Raw genomic sequence first — 25,692 nt, forward strand, 5'->3', positions numbered from 1 at the left:
CTTTTGCCACCTACCCGCTCCATACGCACCCCTTCGTAGCCTTTATAGCTCAGTGGTAGAGCGCGACACTAGTATACAACAGCCCCCCTTCCCTTTCCCACCCCTGGAGAAATGATTGGATCAGACGAGCTGCTGTAGGCTAGCAATGTCGAGGCCGTCGGTTCGACTCCGACTGGAGGCACATGATGTGCTGCGTGGACGACTCACTAGACGCGTCTGGTGGGAGATGTTTTTTTTTTTTTTTTTTTTTCTTCTTCTTGCGGTTCGTGGTTTGGGAGGGGGGCACGGATCGGCATGGCCCCCTGATCTTGGTGATGGCCCCCGCAGCTGGCACTGGCTCCTGGAAATGTGCAGCCAGGGATTCGTCGGTTAGGCGAGTGAAGTGGGCTGTGGTTCATGCGGTGGGGCTGGAGGTTGCCGCGCGAGAGTGGGCGAGCGTCAGAGACATGGATGGATGGATGGATGGATGGATGGATGGATGGATGGATGGATGGATGGATGGATGGTGATTTTGTGGTTGTCTTGAAGAAGTTGGGTCAGGTTGGTTGGTGGTGGTGTTTTGGTTGCGTTGCGGTCTGGTGGGGTGATGTGAGCTGGCCGGTCTTTCTTTTGCGGGGGGGGGGGGGGGGGGGGGAGGTGCTGTACTGCACTGTACTGTAGATGAGCGCAAGACAGCAGGTGGGTCTTTCATGTCTACGGCGCCGACAACCTTCTTCACATGGCGCGCCATTCTGGTCATCCAGCGCGTGCCAACCTCTCGGCTGCCGGTGAGCAGGGTGCCTTCAGTCTTTCGGACACGACTTCATTTCAAGAACAATCAAAGAGACAAGCAGATGGGTCGAGACTGACGGCTGAAAAAGCAACGAGGCGAATGAAGCGAGACGCGGCGCATCAAGACAGCCACAGCACAGCACAGCACAGCAGGCTGGACTGGACCCGTGAGCAATCAATCAGGTCAGGTATCCAACAGGCAGCGCGAGCGAGATTCGGCCAGGAACAAAGCATGAAACACATGGCTTGCGACACATGAGTAGCGAGGCACTGCGGTGCGACTCGACCGAGCGACGTGTGGTTGTTGTCGGGACGTGGTACAGTACGGCGGTGATATGGGCTTGCGGGATGGTGCGGCGGGACAAGGCAGCGTGCGTGTTTGAGGTGAATGAAGAGATGCAGTCAGTAGGCGCAAGTGTGTCTCTCAAGCTTCTCGCGGCGGCGTGGGTGGATGGTATTGGCGGCGGAAGAGGCTGAAGAGGGCGCCGTTGGCAATGAGGATAGGTTTGACGCCAAAAGTCAAACGGCAAAGCATCGAGGCCGTGGAGCAGGCGGGCCCCTTGGTGCATCCACGTGAGGGCTAGACCGCTGCATGTTGCATGGCCGGAAAAAGGAAGAAAAGGGAAAAGTGCTTCGTCGTGGCGGGGGGTATTAGCTTCCTTGGCCGTGAGATGTGATTGACCGGGTGAGAGACTGACTTGGCGTGGTGAAGAGAGAAAGAAAGAATGAAAGCCCGCGATTGGCGGTGCAGCCAAAAATATCCAATCCACCCACGCCATGGTGCCTACCTTAGCTCTGGCTCGTCCCGCCAAAGCTTCTGGCTGAGGTGGGCTGCATCTCGGCGGACTGGACTTGGACGACCGCAGCCCCAAACGGGCGTCTGGCCGGAGCCACTGATTCTACTATCGACGCCGCCATCCATCCATTCGTTGCTTGACTGAATGGATCAATGACTTTGGTCTGCTTCCGCCTCGCCTCGCTCCCCCTCGAAGCTTTCCATGTCCACCTTTTTTTGCCGCCTAATTTCAATTTCCCCCAAAGTCCAAGGCTCGTCTCCCGGGTTTCCCACCTCCCGTCGACATTAAGCATGCTGGTCTGGCTGCACGCATGGACATGAAATCATCTCTGTCGTTCTCGTCGTGCAGCCCATGTGCCCGCCGTGCAAGATGCCCATGCCAACCACCCTCCGTCATGTCGCACCATCCAACTCGCCGCCTGAGACATGATCAAATTATATCCCGCTCGCCCGCCGCTCCACCACGCCTGTCGCTGGCCACTTTTGCCCTGCTGCTGCTGCTGCTGCTGCTCCTGTCCGATTGCGCCCAAGCTGCAGCCTCGCATGAGAGACGAAGCCTGCGCTCGTGGATGAGAAGAGGAGAAATCGTCTACGACCAGAGCCATCCACCGCCCGCCGCCAAGCGGATGCCACTGTTGCATCCTCGGGACGTCCAAGATGGCGACGACTCGGCTGCGTCGTCGACCACGCCGCCCTCGACATTCCTTGCCTCGTCGGCCACTTACACGGGAGCCGTGTCGACGGCAACCCCCACGGCTCCGACGCTGCCCCAGCCTTTTGACACGAGCATCGGTTCCAACTTCACCGCCGCCTCGTGCCCGGCCTTTATCAATTCCTTTCTCGACAACTCGACCTTCACCGGCTGCGTGCCGCTGTCCCTGCTCCTCCAGGTATGCGTGCGCGCATGCAATCTTGCCATTCTCGCGCCGCCCCCGCTGACCCGTCGAGCAGACCTCGAGCTCTTTCTTCGACGACACTCGTTCCCTCGTTCGGACGACCCAAGTGCTGGACGTGGCCTGCAATGTCGATTATCAGCAATGCACCTCGCTCATGAACCATGTCGCCTCTGAACTCACCAGGGACACCAACTGCGGTGCCGACTTCAAGGCCGAGAATCCGACGGTACGACAGGCGTACAACGGCCTCGTAGCCTATGCACCGCTCTACCAGGCCGGGTGTTTAAAGGATTCGGCGGGAAGCTATTGTACGTCGCCCGCCCCGTTTAAGCAGGCGGGAGCAGTCCCGTGTCCTAACCAATCTGAAACTAGGTTTCGCCAATGCCATCACCAACTCGTCCAACCCGACTGATTCGTACCCCTACTACCTGCCCATTGCCATTACCATGCCGGGCGGCTCGCGGCTCACGTGCAACTCGTGTCTCCGAGACACGATGCATACCTTTTGGACCTACACGGGCAACAAGACGCAGCCAATCAGCGACACGTACGCGGCCGCGGCCAGCCAGGTCAACATCCAGTGTGGGCCGCATTTTGTCAACGAGTCGGTGTCTACGTCGAGCTTGGCGATGCCAGCGGCGCCGGCCACGTCAAAAGCGCTACCTTTCTTTGTGTTTGTCGTCGTCACTCTTCTAACCATATTTTTGTAAACACTTGCAACGCAGCGGCGTAGCGGGCGCCACGGTTGGCCGGCCGAGACACGAGCCGGACAGGGTGTGGAGGGTGACCGGCCTGGGATGGCCCTCACTCGCCAATATCCGGCGACATTGTTCCCGCCTTGGTGCCTGCCTTGGCTCGGACGGTCGTCTGAACGCATGCGACTCTTCAATTTCGACTCGGATCTCTTGTTCGCACTTGTACAGGTCGATTGCTCGCCCTTTTTTGAGAGAAATCTTTTCTTTGGGTACATGGTGTTTGTTTGGCAGCAGGATTGCTTTCGTCATACCCCGTTTCAGCGTCAGAGGGGCGTTTCCAGTCGGTATCAAGATGTTTTGTTTTCCCCGGTTTTTGTTTGGGGAGACATGATTGGCGTGGTGTTTCTTGGGCTGCGGGTTAATTTGGCTGCAGACGAATGGGGCAAATGCGACGAGCCGCAGCGGCGAGCGGGTCGGAGATTTCTGCAAAGAGGTAAAAAGATGATGTATCGGCGGATGCAATCAACAGAAGTCAGTGGTTGACGATGAAGCGAACTGGAAGCAAATGGACGTGGTGCATGACGTAGGTACAGAGCGGTGGCGTTTGGGCGTGAGGCGTCGACGTCGAGCCAGTGATGTGATGGGCAAGATGACGATGTCAGGCACCGTCAAGGCACAGCTGGGGAGCCCCAGACTTGAATCGACGGCTTAGCGTGCATGTCCAATGGGTGCACCCGTTTGATCGCCCGGCAGTGGCTTGGCAACGGGCTAATGCTCCTGTCCCTTGCGGGCCGTCAAGAGCCAAAGGTGCGATGATGGATGGATGCGGAGGATGGCTGCGATGTGGCGATGCTTTGTCGTGGTTGACCGGGCGAGGCGACTTGTCGGATGCGGGGTTTCTGGCAGCGAGGGAGTTGGCCTGAGGCCGGACGACAGCGACTCAAAGTATTGATTCCATCGGCATGCAGGTCATTCATTCGCAAAAAAACAAAACACGGACGGCATGAGCGGGTTTCATCGCAATCCCTGTACTACATCAGCCTTAAACCTACCAGTCCGACCCAATATGAGGCCGGCCGGCTGCTCGAGCTGCGTTCTCGAGCCTCTCCGCCATTGCCATTGATTCGTCCTGCCCATGCCCAGGCCATGGCCCTCGCCCTCGAAGCGAAGCCCACTGCTCGCCGCGACATCATCAGCGCCATCCTGAGCCACTACGGCGACGAGCGCGACCTCGACGACCACGACCACGACCACGACCACGACCACGACCACGACCACGACCATGTGCTGGCCGCCTACTGTCAAGCGTCACCGACGCCCACTCCGCTGGATCGCTCCAGCAAACCATTGCCCTCGGTCCCCTCGACGCAGCTGCGAGATAGAGGTAGGGGCATGCACCGCATAGGTACGTACAGCTTTTGTCATTTCACTTTCACTCCTTGCTGAGAGAGATCGCCGCCCCCGGCACGCTGGCATGCCACAACAATCTCTTGCCTTTCTCTCGCTCGCTCACTCACTCGACCTCCCCTCCCCTCCGCTCCGCTCCACACCATGCAAATGAGGATGTCCCCTCTTATATCACGGCACGGCACGCTAAGCGCCAGCACCGTCGAACGCCTGGGTTGCAAGCTGACCATGTGTCTGAGCATGAAAGCACCAGACGACTCGACGCAGGAACCACGGGCGCGCATCATGGCTCCGCGCTCGCTGTCGCGCAGCAAGCGCCCGCCCGAGCTACGCCTCGTCAAGTCCAACGGGTCCACCGCAACTTCCGCCAAGACCCCAAGCCAGTCGTCTTCCCCCCCGGCCGACTCTCCCTCTCGACAACATCCAGAACGTGGCAGACGTCACGCTCGTGGCCGCCTCGACGACGAGCTGCCGCTGCCACCTCCTCCTCCCGAGCTGCCCGACAAGTCCGACAACGACACCATGGGCTCCTCCAAATCAAAGCTGCCGCAGGACGACCGCTCTTCGCCGCGACGCCTTCACTTCTCCCTTAGACGCAAGCCCGTCAAGAAGCCCTCGCCCGCGGTTGCCGACCCTCCCGCGCCTCCACCGGCCACTCAGCTGCACGAGACCAAGGTCCAGCCTTCCCAAGAGCCTCCTCCCGCCCCGCCTCCCAAGCTCCAAAAAGTCAAATCCGATGAAGCTTTGATGAGCTCCTCGTCCGCCTCCAAGCATGCTCGTGGCCCCTCAAATGCCGTCTCGGAACCCGTCACGTCAAACGAGCGTCACCATGCTCCTGAACCGAGTGACGACACCGTCGTCAGGATCCGCAGGGAGCGTTCCAACACTCCCCCTAGCGAGCCTGACCAAAACGAGCCAATCACCCCTCCCTTGAAACCCGGCCAACCAGTCCAATTGCTGCCCTCGCCAACGCCGGTACCAGAGGAGAGCCCGTCCAAGTGGGGGCTGACCAAGAAACCGAGCAACTCGGCCATGGCCAATGACGTCGATCCCAAAGCGAACTTGCACTTTCGCGGAAAGAGCAGTACGGGTTTTGATATTTTCAAGGTAACATTCAATTGAACCCACAGAGTTTCCTTGGAGCTGACAATTTCCAGAGCACGTCCAATGAGCTCAAAGCGACCACGCCACTCTCCCCGGTGCTGTCCCCAACCATGGAATCGCCCCCTGTACGAGTGAACGAAAACCAAAAACCTCTGACTTCTCCTGTCAAACCGCCAACCCCGCCAAAGGACACTCCTCCCGCTTCACCGATCCTCCCGACTCACCAGCTATTCAACTCCCGGATTCGCCCCAGGCGCACCACTGCCGCCATGCTCACCCGCATCCATACAGCCTGCTATCACGCCCACGGGCGGTTCCACCGCTCAAGCCAGCGCTTCGTCCCCATTGACTGCATGATGTGCTTCTCCAGCCCTCCAGACCACCAGTGGACCTGCACATGGTGCGCGCTGCGCATCTGCCAGCCGTGCCGCGTAAAGCTCGACGCCGTGCCCCGGCGCGACTTGGACGTCATTGTGCGAGGCCGTCTGCAGGAATGGGAGAAGCAGCGGAAACAGCGCGACTCGATGAATCCGCAGTACCGCAATGGCAAGCCCGAGACGTTCCGCGTGAGGGGCCGGGAAAGGAACAGCGTGGTTCCGCCGCGGGGCAAGTTGTCCAGGGGAAGCAAGAGTGAGCCGCTGGCCGCGGGGAGTTGGGATTGAGCAACTACCAACAACGCCTTTTTCCTACTTGAGGCTCAAACAGTTTTTATATGCCGACTGTAGAAGGCGGACGGGCTTTTTCGCATATCGTAACGATACAGCAGCGCATATCAAGAATATTGGACAAGAATGGCAGGTCCGGGGAGGGGCTTTCGGCATGGGGATTGTCGGCAAGGACTAATGGATTGGGTTCGCGGCGTGGACGGTTTGGGTGATCCTCTTATGTCTGTCGTCACTGGCTGATCAATCAAAATCTGGTTGATCGGTCGGACAGGCTCTCTTCTTCTTTCTCTCCCCCACATCTACTTTCGGGCATTGCATTGCATTCTGGCTTATTGTTTGGCGGTGGTCAAGAGTTTCATCCGTCGGGCGTCGGTCGCGGTGGCGGCTTCCTTCTTTTCCTTTTCGTTCACCCCCCAACCGTCTCTCTCTTTCCTTTTTCGTCTGCATTTCTCTGCCTCCGGCTTTAATGTCTTTTCTTCTCCCTCATCGCTGCCCCTGTTTGGCGGGAGCCTCCGTCCGTCCGCGTGGCAACGCACAATGCGCCTCTGGAGAGCTGCTTTGCGTCGTCTTATTGGCGCTGCTCAGAGCAAACGGGCTCGAATTGGCGCAGCCACATGTCTCACACTCCCCCTCCTCCTTTTCGTTTGTCACAGCGGGTTGGAGCCTCCTTCTTCATCTGCGCTGCTTGCCCCGCATCGCGAGCAGACCAGCGCTGCTTTTTCTCGCACCGCTACTGGCGTCCCGCACGCTTCTCTTCCTCCTTTTGATCTTTTCTTCTTTGTCTTCTCTGGACGCCGCTGGACAGATTCCTGACCAACGGGCGGACGGACGGATGGTTGGGCTGGTTCAGCAAGACGGGGAATCAGACTGGATCGGATCGGATCGAATTTGGGAGGATGATACCATGTGGACCCATAGAGAACAACGTTTTTCCCTTCCTTTCTTCCCTCCTCCTCTTCGTCTCTTGCTGCTCTTTGTGGGTTTTCTTTGGGCTTGTCTGCTTGTCTGTCTACCCGTCTACCTGCCGATGCTCGGTGTTTGCCGGTGGCGACATGGCGTTCCACGCGGCTTGCGCCCGGCGAGGTCAAGCTCGGGTCTACAGTTGGGTGGTAGACCAGGCAGCCAGACTTTGCGTCGTCGTGGAATGGACGAGCAGCATGGAATGCACCGAGGGAAAAAAAAGCCCGGAATGAGCCAGCAGAGCAGCGAACGGCATGTGCCGCCGCGTCGTAAATGCCTAAAATGACACCACTACCACCGTCTTGTTTGTAGGTATCTGGGATTCAAAGGGCAACGAGCAACGAGCAACGAGCAACGAATGGGCTGTATACGCTGCGCGGCTACGTATGTATGTACCATCCGTCCATCCATTCAATGCCCTTGCGCTCTATACCCGTTCTCCTGTTCCCTCTTGCTGTCCTTGCGGCACGCACTCATGTCAAGCGGACTGGCCACTTTATCCACACATCCCTCCCTATACGTCTTGCTCATAACGACGGACGGACGGATGGACGGGAAGGGCGGGCGGGGGCGGGCGGGAGCGGACGGACGTCCATGGCGGCGCCGTAGCGTCGCGTCGCGTAGCGCCCGTCCGTCTAGCGCCCGCTCCCCGTCCCGCTATGGACCGCGACGGACATGTTTGGTTAGGCGAGGCGAGGCGCGCGATGGAATTGGCGACGGTTCGGCCCGCTTGGTTGTTTGTCGCAGGTAGGCAGGTGGTAGGGAGGGAGGGAGGGCGGTTGGAGGGTGATGAGTTGTTCGTCGGGGATGCGGTCGTGGTAGTGGCCGCTCTGTGGAGGCCGTGTGGTGGTTCTGTGAGTACACGTAAGGGGTAAGCAGATTTGGCGGTACTGTAGGTACAGACTGACGGATCTGAGGGCGATGGGGAGGAAGAAGTATGCGAATGATGCCGGTGAGGCGACATCGGGACGGCTAGAGAGCTAGTGTTGTTCGTGGGCGATTGGGCCAGACGGGGTGGACGAAACCCGAGTCCGTGAGGCTGGTACTCAGACTTTCCTTGGTGATGAGGGCGGCAGTAAGCGTTTCAGCTTCGTGTTTTTTACTCTTTTGCTCGGCGAGCATTCGGTTCGTTGTTGAAGGTGTTTGGCAGCGCGCTTTTGGATTGAGGTTGCGAAGGATGGTCAAAAGTGGCGAGCGTGGGAGCGTTAAGACCTGTCTCTGTTAATGCATACAGATCGAGGGAAAGAGCGAGGCTCGAAGCGACACTGAGATTGGGTTCTGTGCAGTCATCACCCCAAACTTCCCTCCGGACCTTTGCTCTGCCACCAGGTCCCTTACAACAACTCTCCAGCAGTGTCCCACCCGACAGCCTCACCATCACACTGCGCACTGCTTGCCATCGCCATGCCTTCTTCACCAGGCATGCCGAAGAATACCGGGTCTGAGTAAGAATCCCGCACTCTACAGCAGCGTGAACTGGCACGAGAATGCTAACATGGGTTAGCGGGAAATCGGCCCCTGCCAGCACTTTGCGCAAGCGCACCCGCGGTGAAATTGACTCGGATACGGAAGATGACGATGCAGAACATTATGGAATCCCCAGAGAAACGCCTATTCAAGGCACGCCTACTAATCATGAAGTCTTTCTTGCTGGTCCATCAGGTCAACTGGACAATTTGACTCGCCCTGTTGAAAAATTTGAAATCGTTCGGGCCAATGACTACACGGGTACGAGCAGCTAGAAGGGTCCATATTGCCCTGCTGACAATTGAATCTCTACAGGAGATATACCCCAGAGACTGGGCCTTCTCTGCGCGCTTGTCTATTTTCGCCGCCACGACGTCTTGCGGGAGGACATACGGGAGCTCTTACGCAAAGCCCCGGGTCGTTCTTTTAGGGCCGTCTGGATTGAGGCATCATTCGTAAGGGATGTTGAGATATTGCAGGCCAAAACTCTCACCTACATCCGCGACCTGGTCAAAAGCATTTACAAGTCAAACTTGGCGAAGAAAAGCAGCCTGGACATTACAAGGCTCCCCGTTGCCGACAGGAAAGCCCGCATCTGGGTTCCACTTTGGCGTAGACGTGGTCTCGAGCTCCTCAGGGGAATGTACCGTGAATTTATCTGGGTCATTGACTTTGACGTCATCATGAGGCCGCCGACCAATCTCCCCAAAGGCTTGAGTGAGGAACTTCAGCAATGGCGCACGTACCTCATGTTGTGCTTCTGTCTGGCGGCGGAGGCATCTTGCAAGCTCGAGCTCCTTCCTGAGGTCAGGCCAAGAGCAATCATTCGAGCACCAGGAGGCGAGAGTGTGTCCAAACATTGGAGGCGCCTCCCCCACGAGAATTACATCCACGTTCCAGATCGGCTGATCTGCCCGTCTTTGAACGCATGTCCTTCTCTACATTTTGCTGGAAGCACCACGATATCGGCTGCCCTTCTGGCCATTCCTTTCTCGATACAACCGACATGGTTGGCTGAGTCGGCAGCAGCTGCGCCTTTCCCTCTTCAAGCCTCCCGCTAGTGGTGACAGAGGCTGCAAGACGACCCAACAAATACTTGGCACACGACTGTTTCTCTCCCCCAGGCTGCTACCATTCATGGCCGAGCTATTTGGCATGGGAACGGCTCAGGTGAAAACAGTTTGACAAAATGGCTCTAGAGATTGCCCGAAGAATTCAACAACAGAACGACCACACCTTGACCGACTTTACTGGCAGCACGGCCCTTACGATCGTCAGTTCCTTACGGCGATGCATACACGAACGTCAAGATAGCTGCAGCAGAAATCTCTCTTTTAGATACCCTCTTTGTCTCCTTCATTCAAGATTCGTCCAGCCTGAACTAAAACCCAATTACTGAAAACATTTGTGCCCCACGACAATCGCATAGTCAGTCAAAGGGTAATCAGCTTGAGCTCGTGAGTTTTACGAACGTACTAATATTGCAGCAACGCGAACGTCACGAAGTGGCCGACTAGTTACGGGAACTGAAGCATCGTGACATTCCTTGAGCAAGGGGCTTGGCCGGAGGTCCATCCGACAGGATGCCATTCCAACGTGGATACGTCGAGTGACGCACAAGACACAACGGGCGAGTCGAGATGTCGCCGCACCACCACGGTCTGTGCACATCGCCCTGGGGTGCAGCCATGCTGTGCCGACCGACCAGCGAACCTGCCACTTTGAACTCAAGTGGCCGGCGAGTCCTACATGGTGTGAGCTCGGCAGTCAGATCGTCAAAGTGCTAAATCTATCAACTCAAAATATCACTGACTACATTCGGCGGCCCAGGAGGAGAGTTTGGCTGATGCAGGACGCAGTGGCCGACAGAAGAAAAGTACTAGAGCCAACACACTTCGTTGGGGGCCAGCCAATGCAGAGCCCCCTGACTCGTACGAGCAATAGTGATGAGAGTTGAGTCTGCTAATGCTTTCCTCTATCGTATGCCTATTGCGCAGCGCATCGTCTCCGTCGCGGTGTGCTTTGCATGTAACAGTCCAATGACAGATGCGCCGCCGAGCGAGATTCACCGATTTCCGCACTGGATAGGATGTACTGAGCCAGATGCGCCGATTCATTGACTGTCACACATGGCTGGACGACGCAGTCGACGCTTTCAACGCGGCATACGGCATGAATCAAGACGAGTATCGAAAAGGCAAGGCAGCACTCAGTCGCGACAGCCGCAGCCTGCCCTTTATAAGCTTACGCAACCATTACCGCACATACAACGGACCCACATAAACGTGTTGGTGGTGTAGTGGTAACGCATGTCGTGGCAACAGTCGCATCCACGGCAAGTCCCAGGTTCAATTCCTGGCCAACATAAGGATCCCTTTTGTCTTTTTGCCTGTCGCTTCCCTCTAAGTCCCTGCTTTTGCTTGAGTGGTAGCGAGGTAAGTTGATCCGTGGGACGAGAGGGAGGCGGCGTGAGGGCTGTGCGTGCGTGCGGGGTCGGTGCGTGATGATTGATGCCAACCCGAGCCATGCACTGGGTAAGAAATATCAGTCAGTTGAGCAAACTGAGTGCGATTAGACATTCAACTGAGCAAGAGAAAATGAGCGCCGAGCAAGTGACAACATTCAGCTGAGCACCTAAGAAAATGCTCGCCGAGCAAGTAATGACTTCGGACTGATCAAGACAAAATGTTTGCCGAGCAAGTGACGAAGATTGCAAAGTTCACCCAGCAAGAATTCTCCAATTGCAAGATATGCTTGTCGAGTGAGAGACAACTTTTACTTAGGAAGGTACTATGTGCATGTAGAGGGAGACATTGCTTTTAAAGACAATGTGTACCGAGGAAGCGGCGGAATTCAGCTGAGTTGGAGACAATGTTCGTCGAGCTATGGAGAAAATTCGCTGAGCAGTAGACAGAAGATGATGCTGCCGAGTAAAGAGACCATGTTCGCCGAGTCAGAGTTCCGAAAGTATGGGACAGCGTTTCACTAACAAATGATATCCAGCCAAGTACGATTATGAGCGACACCGCACAAGCAGCTAGTTCTTCTGGCATGACGACGGTCTGCCAGCATGAGAATTTTTTTCTAGGTCAATTGGATTTGTCTGAGCAGCTATCTGGGAAAAGAAGAAGAGTAGGAAATGAAACCGGGCAAATGCATGAATATCCATCGGAGTACTTTTGTTGGGACCAGAAAGTTCCACATCATCTAGGATGTGTGAAGGCTCTCTGTCGAGTTGAAGTTGTGTGAATGCAAGAGCAAATGATCAGATTTACTTTTGTTGAAGTCAGAAGAAATCATGTCGATCGAAATGTTTGCTGAGATGGGCTCCCAGTGCTTGTCGCTTTGGACTCGGCGCATTGAAAGTCTTTTCCGTGCCGCGAGGGCTGTCTGAAAAAGTCGTGGTGGGCAGAAATGAGTAGTGAGGGAGAACTTTTGCTGAATCCGGAAGAAGCACTGCCGGGATGAAGTAGCAAGCTAATTCAGGGCAAACTCAGAGGGGAAGACTCGCATGGAGCAGCCACTCAAAAGCACTCGGCAGAGCATTGATCAGGAGGTAAATATGCCATCGACGTCCGAAATCATGGAAGTCTCGAAGATCAAACTTCTGGTGAAGGAAAAGCCAGTCGGTGTGAAAGATTTGGCATTCTCGGCAGAAGGTGAAAATGGTCGAAAGGAAACCGGGTGATGCAGAAAAACCAGTCGATATCCCAGTCGTCTGTGGAGGGCTCCGGTAAACATGGAATCCTAGCCGGCCATCAGTGGGTGTTCTATTTTACTGCATGGTTGTCGTGTTGTCGGAATGCAAAAGGCGCATTTGGCCGAGATTTTTGGGTTCATTCGGGCAAACATCTTGCTAAAAGCCAAGCGAAAACTGATTTGACGGCGAGCAATGAGCCCAGTAAGCAGTAAATTCAGATCGAAATCAGCAATGTTGTGTCGTCGAACTGTGACAGTCGACCAATGGGCTGTGATGGTTTGCCGACTTTGTAGTCTGGTTGGAGATGTTGCCCTGCCAGCAGCACCGCCTCGCAGATGGCTTACTGCGTGCATCAAATGCTTTTGGCTTGATTCATTCGTCGTCCAATTCTTCTTTCTTGATGGACTTGGGCAGTGTCGAATCGTCCTTCTGGAGCCAGCCACGCATATTGGCGGGAGGAAGTGGTTGACGGAAGTATGAAGCCATGTACGTGAAGAGCTTGACCGCCTGATCGATCGGCCAGTGCAGAGCGTTTCTGATTACCCCATCAAACGCAACTCTGGAGACGTCATTTTCGTTTGCTGTGGATGCATTTGGCACTGAGTGAGCCGCAGAGTCCTTGCGCTGGCGCTTGCGTGGCTTCTGCTCGTTTCCAGCTGCAGCATACGGCGACGCAGCCCTCTTTCCTCGGTTGCCAACTTTGGCCCTGGTCGCTGCGTCGATGGTTGCAGACTGGCACTTGTCAGACTGCTTGGTAGCAATGACGAGAGGTATCAGTTTCACTTCGTCCTCGGAAACATCGGGCGCTTGCGAGACTGCTTGGCCGCTGCGAGGAGTGACAGCCGGTCCATTGTTTGGCTCGTTGGTCATGAAGTTGCTTTGACCTCGGTTGACGCCGACTTGGCTGTTGGGCATGATCGATGCTGTGTCGACCAGAGTATCAATTGAGAAATTGAGTGAAGCTGGGTCTATTGGCGGAGATTCTCTGGCTGGTGTGAAACTTTTGGTCGGCGCACGGCAGACACTTGCGTCAAGCACTGATCAAGCGTGGAAAAGTGAGGTTCTGGCTGGGTGACGGTAAATATTTTCGAGTAAGAGTGAGTGATATGTCAGCCAATGGGAGGTGGAAGTGTCGCCGGGCGCTGATCAAGAAACGTGGTAGATGTGTTGTTGCCGGGAGCCAATCAACCGTGCTGAGGTGAAGCGCTACTGTCGTCCGAAAGCACTATCTACCGGAGCCAAGTTTGAGTGGACGCAGCAAAACTGTGGTTCATGCGCTGATTAGAAGAAAGAAAATGAAGTTCTGGCTGAGCGTGGCAAAACTTTGAATCGAGCACTGACTCGAGACGGAAAGGTGAGGTTCTGGTTGGATGCCGTCAAGTTTTCAAGCAGATGCCAACAAGGTGTCGGACAGAGTGAAGCGGATGTCTCGTCGACAGTCGATTCAGATGCGAAAGCGACGTATATGCCGTCCAGTGGTGCTTTCGCCACGTCCAAGAGGGGTGTCGGCGACGAGCAGTTGACCAAATTGTAGGCTTTGGAGAAGTTCAAGGTACAAGTAGCAAAGTCAGATGAAGTGAAGAATGGGATTGGAGATGGAGGAAGGTTGGTGTTGAGGAGCGGAGGAAATGGGAAGAGTGGGGCGTTTATAAAGGCCACTGCAAGACCTCGCCAGCTGGAGGAAAGAGCACCCAGATTACCCAATTGGGACGACACGCGAATGACTTTCTTTCGTGGATTGAGACTCGATTCGCGGGCATGTCGGTCATCTCGAAGCTACTCGGCATTGCACTTGCCAATCTATGTTGACGACGCGAAATCGACTGGGAATAGGAGGCAATGCATTGTATGTGGTGGCATGAAAGCAAGCCGAACAAGGCGATTGCGCAAAAGAAAGACGAAGAAAGATCTTGACGCATGTCGACTTTGTCTGCTTCATGAGTACCGAGTTTGTACTCTGAATGCACGCCGAGTCTGCCTTCTTGATGCATGCCGAGTCCATTATTTTGAGCCGTCTCCTATCACAGTGGTTATACGTTGGTTTCATAAACGAGTGAATCCATACCATTCATTATGCCGGTCATACAAGTCCTAGCCGAGTCCGTCGCTAACCATACATGTGCCTTGGCTTTTCCGATGCTGAAATAAAGTAAAAAACGGATTGATGCAAGATGAAAAAGAAAGAAAAGATCATTACGGGAACTCCATCATCCCTCTCCCAACCGCCCATTGTCTACATGTCCCTCCCCTACACGAATCCCTCAATTAAACTGCGATCGCGCGGAACATCCGTGGCACAGCCGTCCGGCTTGGTGTCACCCACACTGTCTCCACTGAAGTGATGGCGTCTGTGGGGCAGACTGATGCCGTCGTGCTAGAAAGTGGCAATGCAGTGAAAGAACCGCCTCCTGCGCTGCTCGAAACCGAGTTGGACACTGCTGCGGACCCGTTGGACAGCGTTGCCGACGCCGTCGCCGTCGCCGAAATTGATGCCGGCGTGCTGGAGGTCCATGATGTAGTTCCAGACAAGACGGTGCCGGTCGAACAGACCGTCGTGATGATGGTCGTGATTATCGTCGTGCCGCCGGTCGTCAGTGTCGACGTGATGGTGATGGTCTGAGTCGTCGTCACCGTCACCAAATCCGTGATTCGGCTGGTGATGATGGACGGCGGAGCAGTGGTTGCCGGCGCCGTCACGGTGCTGTCTCCCGATGGAATGATTCTCAACGCATATTCGGCAGAGTCTGGCACACGCACACAGGCGTTGGGGCTGTCGTAGTCGATTTCGGGGTTCTGCCTCTTCTCCAGGCCAGGAGCCTTGATGCCCATCTTTTGCAAAATGCGGTCGGCGTTGAAGGCTCGTCCAGAATCAGGAGCCCCAACGACGTGCCGACCCCTGATGCTGCTGCCTCCCCGAATTTGTCGGCGCACGCGCATGGGTATCGTGCAGTTGCCACACTCGACGTCCTCTGGGTTGGTGCCGCCGTAGTAGCAATCGTAGTAGCCCTGCGGATTGGTGGCATCTCCCGTGTAGTGGATGTAGTAGACGTCAAAGCAGTTGCCCAGTTCCGTACAAGCACCCTCGCAGGCCGCCCGACCACTCACCGTGTCATTGACACCAGTAAAGCGGCCAAAGCTGGCGCCAGTGTAGTTGGTTGGAGGGAAGCATGGCTGAGTAGCCGCCGGAGCGTACAACCGACGAGCATTGACCAAAGCAGGCAGCGGAGTAGTGTAGGTCGGTCCAGTGGCCGTGCTCATGACTGGTCGGCCTTGAGACGTGGCCGTAATCGACCCTGTCGTAATTGATACACTGCTGTTTCCACCTAAGCCAGTCGAGAGCGACGATGACCCTGTCGGAACCAGCCCACTGCCACTGGCCGTAAGCGATGCAGCTGTCGTAGCGCTGAGACTTCCGCTTATCGAACCAGAAGCGGACAAAGGGCTCGATACACCACTGTCAGAAGCTGATTGAGAGGGAACGCCCGTGAAGGACACCGATCCAACGCTGCTGAGGCCAGTGATACCGCTTGCAGTCTGAGAAGTAGACAATGAGTTCGATGCACCACTGATGGACGTCGATTGCGAGGGAAGACCGGTGAAAGATGCTGTGCCATTGCCGCCGAGGCCAGTCGATGCCGTCTGAGAGACGGACAATGAGTTCGATGCGCCACTGACGGACGCCGATTGTGAGGGAAGACCAGTGAAAGATGCCGTGCCATTGCCGCCGAGACCAGTGGATGCTGTCTGGGAGACGGACAAGGAGTTTGATATGCCGCTGACAGACGCCGATTGCGAGGGAAGACCGGTGAAAGATGCCGTGCCGTTGCCGCCGAGCCCAGTAGAAACAGAGTTGCCACCGGTCGTCGATTGCGAGCCAGACAAAGAGTTGGAGATACCACTCGCAGTTTCAGAGCCCGACAGAGAGCTGGAGATGGCGCTGCTGGAAAATGATTGCGTGGAAACTCCTGTAGGGGATCCCGTGAAGCTGAAGTTTCCACTGACAAAACTGCTGATGCCAGTAGACGCCGACAGATCACTGCTTGTCGATAGGGAGAAAGGCAAAGAGTTGGATGTTGCGACGGAAGCCAACCCTGAAGAAATTTCACTTGAGGAGAATGGCAAAGAAGACGTGCTTCCTGAAATCGTCGTTCCGCCGAGCCCGCTCGTGATAGAGCCTGATGGGAGAGACGCGGAACCGGTTTCCAGGGAGGAGATGGACGAAGTGGGAATGGAGGATGTGAAAGGTGCACCGGTAGAGTTCGTTCCGTTGACACCAGGTCCGGAAGTGACAGAGAAGGTTGGGAAACCACTGCCAGAAACCGACGAGGCGCTGCCAGGAGAAGTCGTGATGCTGAGTCCACTCGAGGTCAAGCTTGCATCGCTCTGGAGAGACGAAGCAGACGAAATCTCCGAGATAGATTCCGTCTGGGAGGCCGTGCTCGAGAAGAACCCAGTAAGCCCAGATGACGTAGAGCTTCCTGAGATCGATGTGATACTGCCTGTAAGAGATTGGGAAGTAGAGAAACTGTTCGAAGGCAGGCTGGAGATCTCAGTCGTCGAGGCCCCAATGCCTGTTACAAAGGAACTCAGGGAGTTGCTGATTCCGGTAGCTGTGGAGTTCGACGATAATACAGGAGTTGTGAGCGCGTGGTTGTGCCGACTCCCAAGTCGATGCCTGAACCGATGTTGCCGTCGCCATTGCTGCACCTAATTTCGGGCTCAGCCTCGCCGGTAGCGAAGGTCGTCAGAATGGATGGATGAGTGGACAGTCCTGAGCGCTGTCATGAGTGTCGATCCGAGGACGCTCTTCACGAACTTGCTTGCCCATTGCTATGACGCCGACGGCCATTTCGCGAATGACTACTTCGGGGGTGATAAATCCAATGCGAGCCATGGCGGCATAGCTCGAAGCAAACACGCAAAATTGAAAACTTTTGGATACCCACATCAATCAGATGAGTGTAGGTGGGCGGGGGGTAGGTGCAGACGAGGTAGATGGACTTTTCACTCGTAGAAGCACAATGCCTTGTCGAGCAACTGACTCGATATTCAATCCCGAGTGGGCTTGTCATGCTCCTGCGTATCAATGCCTCGGCATCAGCATTCCTCTCATCGTTACCAAGAAGCCTCGGATCCAGCCGCGCGGTTCGGTTTGTTCGTGGGTCGTGTCAGCATCATCCACCGTGTGGAAGCTTGCGTCGGACGGGGTATCGTTGCGCGGACGCATGTAATGCGTGGTGTCAATGTTGCAAGGTCCATCGACGACCTGTGAAGGAGCAACCTGTGGAGCTGAATGGCCTTGCTTCAACCTCTTCTCTGCCGTCGACTCGGACTCGCTCTCTGACCGCTTCCTCTTGAGTGTGGCCGAGTGGGTCTGCGAGATGTCTCCCTGGGGGTTGACGGCGTTGCATGACTCCGTGGATTGTTCTGTATTGAAAGGAGCGAGGGTAGTCTCTTCTTCCACTCGAGACGCGTGCCCGCTGAGCTTCTCTTTGGCCTCCTTGGTGACGATTGGGAAGTATGCTCCCTTGTGTGCAGCATCAATGACTGTGGCTGCGGTGGCATCTTCTGCCGAGTGGCTTGGATGGCTGTCGACTGTGCCCGTGCCATCACCGAGTTCCTTTTTTGTTCCCTCGTCGACAAGGATGACTGAAGACTCGATTGCCTGGCTGCCAGTATCGCTGACCTCTGCCAAGTGGCTTGGATGGCTGTCGACTGTGCCCGTGCCATTGCCGAGTTCCTTTTTTGTTCCCTCGTCGACAAGGATGACTGAAGACTCGATTGCCTGGCTGCCAGTATCGCTGACCTCTGCCAAGTGGCTTGGATGGCTGTCGACTGTGCCCGTGCCATTGCCGAGTTCCTTTTTTGTTCCCTCGTCGACAAGGATGACTGAAGACTCGATTGCCTGGCTGCCAGTATCGCTGACCTCTGCCAAGTGGCTTGGATGGCTGTCGACTGTGCCCGTGCCATTGCCGAGTTCCCTTTTTGTTCCTTCATTGACAAGGATGACTGGAGACTTGATTGCCTGGCTGCCAGCATCGCTGACCTCTGCCTCGACAGAAACGTGCGAATGGGGCTGCTTGGTCGTGGAAGCGAGGGTGCTATTCGGACTCGTCTTCTTCCTAGCACTTTTCTTGGGACTTTTCTTGGGACTATCGTGTGTGACCACGTTCCTTGCTTTCTGAGCTCGTCTCGGAGTCGTAGATCTTGACGCTGCGACCGTGTTCGGTTTGCGCTTTGGAGTGCTGCGACGGCGCGAGCCGAGGTATTCCTTCACGTCTTCCCATTGAGATGACACTTTCGGCGCAGGCCGAGCCCGTGCTTCTCTTTCCCGCTTCAATACTGCTTCATCCTTGAGCGCCTTGACTCTGATGGCTTCCTCCGCATCTGCGCGTGTTTTCATTTCATCTTCGTGTCCAAGGACGCAGTCTGCGACCTGACACTCTCCGGTGTACACGTACTCGTGGAGCTCGCGGAAGATCGCGACGTCATAGCCGTGTTGGCGAAGTTCGTGGTCCTTCTGGGGGAAAATGTAAGGTTCCTCTAAGCACTCGTAGTTGCCATTCTCATCAAAGACCGTGTAGCTCGTAAGACTGTTGATCATGTTGCCGCTCATATTCCGAGGAGCGCTCGGTTGCCAGATTCGCGTTGGAGCGATGTGACTGCCAACCAACGTCGACGTTGACGGTGGATGTGAGGTGGACGTGATCTTGAGAGACTTGGTAGATGCGGGTGTGGTCGACTGGGCGGCGTTCAAGTGATGTGACCGCCACTCGATACAGAGGCTGACGGCGGATGTGAGGTGGACGTGATCTGGAATACCTTGGTAGATGCGGGTGTGGTCGACTGGGCGGCGTTCAAGTGATGTGACCGCCACTCGATACTGAGGCTGACGGCGGATGTGAGGTGGACGTGATCTGGAATACCTTGGTAGATGCGGGCTGTGGTTGACAATGCGGGGCTCCTAGGAGATGGTGCAGTGGTGAAGTGGTTGGCTGATAATGACGTTCGCGCAGGGTGTCTGGACTTTGATGTGTGGGGGTACGTTGGACGGCGAATGACGGCGAGTGTTCTGTCAATTGCACTGACTACGGAGAAGATCGACCGACTCGAGTGCCGGGTTTGATCGTGGGCAATAGAGCTGCTGGAAGATGATCTGGAGTGTGAAGTGTCGGCCAACACACATGGGGCGCAGGGTGCGGGTGCGTAGGTAGTGGAGACGAATGAATCAGAAAGTAGGCCCCGATGTTGACATCCGAGGCGCACGTGTATGACGAAAAATCTGAGGCGGCTCCAGTGGCAGAATAATTTTATTCCGTACCTGGTCTCCATTGTTTTCCCTCAGCCACCGTTGGCACTTCGCTGGAACACAGTAAGCCAATGCATGTAGCGCAGTTTGTAAGCGCAAGGTGCCACTTGCAAGAAACCAACGAACAAAGAAACCAAAAACCAAAAAAGCCTTTCGTCATCGTGGTCGACGTCACCCAAATCCGGTGCACCGCCTTCTCGACGTCATGTTGTCGGCTTGCCCGGTTGCCCTGAACGATGCGATGCATACACGACAGTCGACGGCACAACGGGGCGCGCGGCTGACTGCGGACTGCGGTGGAGTCACCCGCTAAGAAAAGCGCCGACGGCACGGCGCGGACCGCCCTGGCCCGGACGTGTTAAACAGTGCCGGGCTCCGCTGTCTCTCCCGGTCGACCACCGAGCATCTCGCTTTTGTCTCGCCCCCACGCGGTACTCGACCCTCTTGATCTCATGCGCCGTCCATTCTCAGCGACCATGACGGCATTCACTCTTGCTGCTCCCTGTGTTCCGTAGTCACCCATTTCCCGAAACGCGACCTCGCCGCTGACATCCATCCAGACACACGAAGCGGTAACAGCCTCGGCGCTCGCTGCACTTCTTTCTGCCTCTCCTCCCGCAATACGTGCGGCGCCACATCAACATTTTCACGACGTGCCAATAGCGATTGCGCTTCGACAACACATTCCGCTGTTCTCTGTGTTGCAGACCGCGCGACATTGCCAAAATCTCCACCATGCCGGGTATGTTCATATGGCGAGATTCAAGCACCGGGCTCGTTGGGCTGATGCGAAGTCAATACAGATAGATGCAACTTTGACGAAGACGGACATCTGACCCGCCTCCCTACACGCAGGCCAGGCCAGGCCAATCAGACCCGCCAAACGTGCCAATGCCTACCCAGAGAGGGTCATCCTCTGCCTGGCATGGTGATTGCAAGCTGAGGCACATGCGAAGGACGTCAGTGTGGAGCTCTCGGCGAGTGGGAACTCCCATGCGGACAAAAGCTGTGCTCAGTGTGCAGGCACATGTCTATCACCATTGCAAACCCCGCAGAGATTATTTACCGCCCGGCCCATCTTTTCTGTCCACGATGCTACGTAAGCACGGGAATGCAACAACGATCGACAGGGCAACCGTGACAAAGATTGAAGAGAGCCAGTCTGTATGTTTGCAACTCATTAAAATACCTGCGCAATACTTCTAATTCCATCATCTCTAGCCTCAACCGCCCCAGAACTAAATGTTCTACAAAAAGGGGAGCAAGACCAAGGCCTTCACGAGTTCCTCAGCAACATCTTCAGGGAGGCTCGCAACAGCTTCAAATGTGTTGAATGCAGACTGGTCTGGGCAGGCTACACTTATGATCCAACCTGGGATTTTGAGGAAGTCGAGCAGCAGCAGCGGCATGTGGCCTGGCGCGAGGTCATAGCCCGGGAGGATTGTTCAAGCAGTGGTTAGTCATAGAAGAAAGGCAGCGCTATTATGCTCGAGAAGAGAGCATTGAGATAGCATTTGTGGTAGAGTCACTTTGGGATCAAAGGCTTTAGATGATGAGTGCTACCCGCCTTAGTACTCCAAAAAATCAGGTCGGTAAATGTGGAATCATCACACTTCTGCGCCTCTTCAACCCGACCACTACCACGCCTACAATCCTCCTCTCCTCATCCCCTATACTCCATCCCATGCAAAGATCATAGGTGGCATTCTCAACCTCCTATGCGTACTGACAGACTGCGATCCAATGTCTGCCTAGCGGATTGAACCCTCTCACTCTTCACTCGCGGGTAAGCGCCCATTCAAAATAAAACAGGAATCAACAACTCGGTCACACAGCATCCTACTAACATCTTCACTTCAGTATCGCCCCACGTCTGCCCAACACACACTGCCTCTCATCTCACGACGCGCCTACACGCCGCTTGGCCCGCCACTTTACGACCCCATGCATACTCGACCTCAAACTTCAGCCACATCTTCCCTTCACAATGAACATCCAGTCCACTCCCGCTCCTGAGCTGCGACTCATGATCGCCAAGGCGATGATCGACCAAGACGGCATAGATTTGCTTCTTCGCCACACGCTATGGGCCCCGGAGGTCTTCATCGACTTCCCTTTGTTGCACGTTTCATCAAGCTGGCGCCATTCCATGCTCATTGCTATCGCCAAAAATAAAAAGATATCTGTCGATATTGCGCCCGGAGTCATCACTGTTGCCTGGGTCAAAATCACACGATCACAGATGTCTACCTTGAGTGAAACCACGGCCGGCGCCCTCCTCTACCACGCGATAAACCTTGACATAAACATCCTTGTCAGAGGCAACAGACAGGGTGCTGGACAGCACGAAACCGTCAGTGAATGCCTGAGGGTCATCAATCAACTATCACAGAACTCGACTCTGAAGCGGCGCATATCCATCGAAGTCACCAGGCTTCCCGATGTTCTTGTGCCAACGTCGGATTTTGAGCATGCGGTCAAGTGCTACTTACAGCTGTTTTCCGGGTTGCGCGCAGACTTGGATATCCGGACCTTTGAGGATTCAAGGATGACACCAGCCAATTTCTTGGCGAGCGACATGTTCAAACAATGGGCGCGCGATCTAGAGAGGGCCGTCTTTCTGAACTCTTCAAATACCCAGATCACCGCCGACCAGAGAGAATTCTGCGAGGCTGCAGAGTCGAGGATCCTGACGAATAGCTACAACATTCGACAGCATGAGCCGATCAATTATTGGATAGTCGCCTTCTTTGCACGTCGAGCTTAGGTCTTTGCACCAGGTCGTATCCGCACGCCTACACAGTTCTTGGAACCGACCAGCATTTACAGGGCCGCCAGCCGATTTTCCTGTCTGACCACACAAATCATTTCAGGTTCTTTGCATTCTGCCACCAGTCGACACAACATGGACCAAAAATGACGACCGAAACAAAAGAACCGGGATTCAGGTTGCGGTCTTGAAAAGCAGAATTTTGAGTCACTAAGGAGAGATGAATGCCGCGCCGAGTGCGTTGCCTCTCATGGACTACACTGGGCGGAAAGATGGTCTGCATTTGGGGGGGGGGGGGGGGGGGTTATTACTTGGTCGATAGTTTGGGGGATTTTCTCGTCAACCTTGACGCAAAAGGGTGGCACGTGGCATCAAGGCATTCGGACAATTGCGGTTTGGGCTTTCGACAACACGAAAATCTTGCGCTTTCTGACGTTCCCTTAGCATTGCTCGTTCGTGTGGTGTAGAGTGAACATTTCGCTGTAAAAGACGCCGAGTAGGATGCCGTCGACAATGCCGCCGGAAGGACGTCAAATAGAATGCCGTCAACAATGCCGCCGGAAGGACGTCAAGTAGAATGCCATCGACAATATAGCTAACTCTTTCTAGATTAGCCCGCAAAAAGAATCCGGGTGCGTACTACTTACCTCGTCTTGCCAGCGAGGCCACTGGCTTAGAAGCAGACCCATTCTAATCACCACAACCTTTCCCACATCTTGACACACCACCCCGACAGCGACCTTCACTTCCACCATCCAGACCACCCAGCCTTTCTCTGATCACCTACCTCTCCTGCCACAGTGCCCTCGCCCTGTTGGTTACGCTCTCAATATCTTCCTCCAGGCTCTCTCGAACTACGCCTGCAGCTCACCAAACTCCTCCTGCTCCGCGGCTCTGCGCCTCACCCTCTCCGCCTACTACAACCTTTCCTCCATCTTCACACACCACCCCCGGCAGCGACCTTCACTTCCACCATCCAGACCACCCAGCCTTTCTCTGATCACCTACCTCTCCTGCCACAGTGCCCTCGCCCTGCTGGTCACGCTCTCAATCTCTTCCTCCAGGCTCTCTCCAACTACGCCTGCAGCTCACCAAGCTCCTCCTGCTCTGCGGCTCTGCGGCTCTGTGCCTCGTCCTCTCCGCCCACTACAGCCTTTCCTCCATCTTCACACACCACCTCCAGCAACTCTCTTCACTTTCCACCATTTCAAGCACCACGACAGCTACGGTATCGGTATGACATGGCGATGGAAATCTCTCTGTGTGCGACGTCTGCTGACTGATTGGGATAGGGAGCGACATCATCTTCAATGTCTTCACAGATCGCAAGCGGCGAGAAGCGTGGCCTCGGTGAACACCAGGTAGGCATTCAGATCATTATGAAAGGGACCTACTAATGCAATCTGTGTAGAACATGGGACCTCACAAGCGACGAGCCACTCAGGGCACCAAGATGACGAAAATGGAGCGCTTGGCCAACGAAGTGGACCAGATTTATGAGAAATGTCGCCTCATTGAGACAAAGGTTGAGGCGAACCGCGTTCAAGGACATGCCGTCAACCGTTGCACGTACACCTTCGCAGCCCTACTTCAGACAGGACTGGCGGCGTCACTCGCAATGGTCTCCGGCTGGCTGAAAGTGGCCGATGCTATCTTCGACCAGCATAGTACCGACGTGAAAGCTGAGCTCAGTCGCGTCCGCATTGTTCTGGAGAACACATTGACGGCCATGCAGAGGTTCAGGCATAACGAAGCCCTCACCGTGAACGTCGAACTGTCAGAGTGGATTATCGCCAGCCCGAAGACCGAAGCCAGTCAGCTCAAGCAGAGTGTCCAGGCGCTTGGCAAATTCCTTCCCGAGCAGGCTACGATCTCGAACCTCTTGGCAGAGAGAGAAACGGCCAGACAACACCTCAAGGATGTGCAATCATCCCGCGAAAGTCAATGGCATGATCACCAGTGTCCACGACTTGAATTGTTCCAGAAGCTGCCAGGACAATACACTGAAATCTGTCAAGACTTCATCTTCCGTAGTCACTCTCATCCGGAGTTTTCCGATGACATCGACAGGATCTTGAGAACTCTGACTTTACTCTGGAAGGGAGAGAACGACAGGTCATTATCCTCGCCTCAAGATCTCATTGAAAATGCCTTGGGGCTCGTGGGAGCGGCTGACCAGATTGCGAGGAACGCCGTCGGAGATGACGCCTACCAGATCGACGGCTCCGACGACGACTTTCACTCTGAGTCGGAGTCGGAGTCGGAGTCGGAGTCAGAGTCGGAGTCAGAGTCGGAGTCAGAGTCGGAGTCAGAGTCGGAGTCAGAGTCGGAGTCAGAGTCGGAGTCAGAGTCGGAGTCTAATGGCAACGATGACTGAGCTGGCAGAATGATTCCATGATAGTGAGCATCCACCAGGACAAAACAGGGGTGGAGGGCTGATATGCACAACAGCAGATTCCATGCAAAGGTCAATTGGTCAAACAGTGCCGTGGCCGCATCTTCAACATGCCATGCCCACGTTTACTGGGGTGGCCGACTTCGCTCTGCACGGGACGGGAACAAAAAAAAACTTGGAGGGTCATGGATGAAGTTCCTGTCCATAATGGCTTGCCTGGGTCTTTGCTTTTTCATTCCCTTCTTTCATTCCCTTTGCCCTCGAATTCATACTCCCGCATTATTGGTGGGGTAAAGGGTCGACTTGATGACCGTCGACCGAAAAGTCTTTTGATTTGGGCCCTTGCTTTTTCATTTCCTTCTTTCTTTCCCCTTGCTCTCGAATTCAGACTCTGGCATTATTGGTGGAGAAAAGGGTCGACTTGATGACCATCGACTGAAAAGACACTCTTGGCGGTTTTCCTTCAGCCCCTACAATCATGCAGTTTCTCGACACCCTAGCTAGTTCAATTCAAAAGCTCATCTGTAACATCTGCACGCGTGTTGTCGGCAGGTGGTAGAGACGGCGTCATATGCCGAGATTTCAAGATTGCGAGAGAGCGCAGAGGTCAGAGACGGCTAGTACCTTGCAATGCAGTGGTGTCATGTCTCTACAATTACAAAGTTGTCGACATGACAGGCGCAGAATGCCAGCGATTACGCAAAGCAGTGAGGTCTGGTTCGATAGGAGTCAGTTTACTACCAAGAGAGATAGCGGC

At 55.1% G+C, this 25,692-nt stretch overlaps 9 protein-coding genes and 2 non-coding genes across 11 annotated transcripts; 9 read left to right on the top strand and 2 right to left on the bottom strand.

Annotated features, from left to right (window-relative positions):
- The first annotated feature begins 2 nt into the window (after positions 1-2).
- On the top strand, positions 3-614 carry J3D65DRAFT_342056 (uncharacterized protein). The gene has a single exon (XM_066795496.1). The coding sequence runs from the start codon at positions 183-185 to the stop codon at positions 507-509; it is 327 nt and encodes a 108-aa protein (XP_066656400.1). The 5' UTR covers positions 3-182; the 3' UTR covers positions 510-614.
- Positions 39-181, top strand: J3D65DRAFT_t62. Its single transcript has one exon. It is a non-coding gene; the product is annotated as a tRNA-Thr (tRNA).
- A 95-nt stretch (positions 615-709) lies between the features above and the next one.
- Positions 710-1,714, bottom strand: J3D65DRAFT_342153 (uncharacterized protein). The gene has a single exon (XM_066795499.1). It carries the CDS (start codon positions 1,548-1,550, stop codon positions 951-953), a length of 600 nt encoding a protein of 199 aa, XP_066656401.1. The 5' UTR covers positions 1,551-1,714; the 3' UTR covers positions 710-950.
- A 248-nt stretch (positions 1,715-1,962) lies between these two features.
- On the top strand, positions 1,963-3,173 carry J3D65DRAFT_602698 (uncharacterized protein; the record flags this gene model as incomplete). Its single annotated transcript, XM_066798143.1, has 3 exons — positions 1,963-2,457; positions 2,519-2,771; positions 2,836-3,173. The coding sequence occupies 3 exons, from the start codon at positions 1,963-1,965 to the stop codon at positions 3,171-3,173; spliced, it is 1,086 nt and encodes a 361-aa protein (XP_066656402.1).
- Positions 3,174-3,610: 437 nt separating this feature from the next.
- J3D65DRAFT_342205 (uncharacterized protein) lies at positions 3,611-5,901 on the top strand. The gene is made up of 3 exons (XM_066795500.1): positions 3,611-4,563; positions 4,813-5,672; positions 5,725-5,901. Exons 1-3 carry the CDS (start codon positions 4,047-4,049, stop codon positions 5,734-5,736), a joined length of 1,389 nt encoding a protein of 462 aa, XP_066656403.1. The 5' UTR covers positions 3,611-4,046; the 3' UTR covers positions 5,737-5,901.
- A 772-nt stretch (positions 5,902-6,673) lies between these two features.
- On the top strand, positions 6,674-8,063 carry J3D65DRAFT_342112 (uncharacterized protein). Its single transcript, XM_066795497.1, has one exon. It carries the CDS (start codon positions 6,801-6,803, stop codon positions 7,578-7,580), a length of 780 nt encoding a protein of 259 aa, XP_066656404.1. The 5' UTR covers positions 6,674-6,800; the 3' UTR covers positions 7,581-8,063.
- Positions 8,064-8,676: 613 nt separating this feature from the next.
- On the top strand, positions 8,677-10,278 carry J3D65DRAFT_676728 (uncharacterized protein; the record flags this gene model as incomplete). Its single annotated transcript, XM_066803618.1, has 4 exons — positions 8,677-8,739; positions 8,799-9,022; positions 9,077-9,567; positions 10,249-10,278. The coding sequence occupies exons 1-4, from the start codon at positions 8,699-8,701 to the stop codon at positions 10,276-10,278; spliced, it is 786 nt and encodes a 261-aa protein (XP_066656405.1). The 5' UTR covers positions 8,677-8,698.
- Positions 10,279-11,046: 768 nt separating this feature from the next.
- Positions 11,047-11,128, top strand: J3D65DRAFT_t63. Its single transcript has one exon. It is a non-coding gene; the product is annotated as a tRNA-Cys (tRNA).
- Positions 11,129-14,230: 3,102 nt separating this feature from the next.
- J3D65DRAFT_658162 (uncharacterized protein) lies at positions 14,231-20,084 on the bottom strand. The gene is made up of 5 exons (XM_066802538.1): positions 19,882-20,084; positions 19,284-19,823; positions 17,581-19,203; positions 17,278-17,461; positions 14,231-17,071 (listed from the first exon to the last, which is right to left on the bottom strand). The coding sequence occupies exons 2-5, from the start codon at positions 19,791-19,793 to the stop codon at positions 14,727-14,729; spliced, it is 4,662 nt and encodes a 1,553-aa protein (XP_066656406.1). The 5' UTR covers positions 19,794-19,823; positions 19,882-20,084; the 3' UTR covers positions 14,231-14,726.
- A 1,476-nt stretch (positions 20,085-21,560) lies between these two features.
- On the top strand, positions 21,561-22,823 carry J3D65DRAFT_622886 (uncharacterized protein). Its single transcript, XM_066800110.1, has one exon. It carries the CDS (start codon positions 21,758-21,760, stop codon positions 22,535-22,537), a length of 780 nt encoding a protein of 259 aa, XP_066656407.1. The 5' UTR covers positions 21,561-21,757; the 3' UTR covers positions 22,538-22,823.
- A 1,027-nt stretch (positions 22,824-23,850) lies between these two features.
- Positions 23,851-24,917, top strand: J3D65DRAFT_667376 (uncharacterized protein; the record flags this gene model as incomplete). The annotated part of the gene is made up of 2 exons (XM_066803012.1): positions 23,851-23,901; positions 23,952-24,917. The coding sequence occupies 2 exons, from the start codon at positions 23,851-23,853 to the stop codon at positions 24,915-24,917; spliced, it is 1,017 nt and encodes a 338-aa protein (XP_066656408.1).
- Positions 24,918-25,692: the final 775 nt, after the last annotated feature.

Source organism: Phyllosticta citribraziliensis (genome assembly GCF_038025025.1).
Source record: "Phyllosticta citribraziliensis strain CPC 17464 chromosome Unknown J3D65scaffold_5, whole genome shotgun sequence".
Taxonomy (NCBI): domain Eukaryota; kingdom Fungi; phylum Ascomycota; class Dothideomycetes; order Botryosphaeriales; family Phyllostictaceae; genus Phyllosticta; species Phyllosticta citribraziliensis.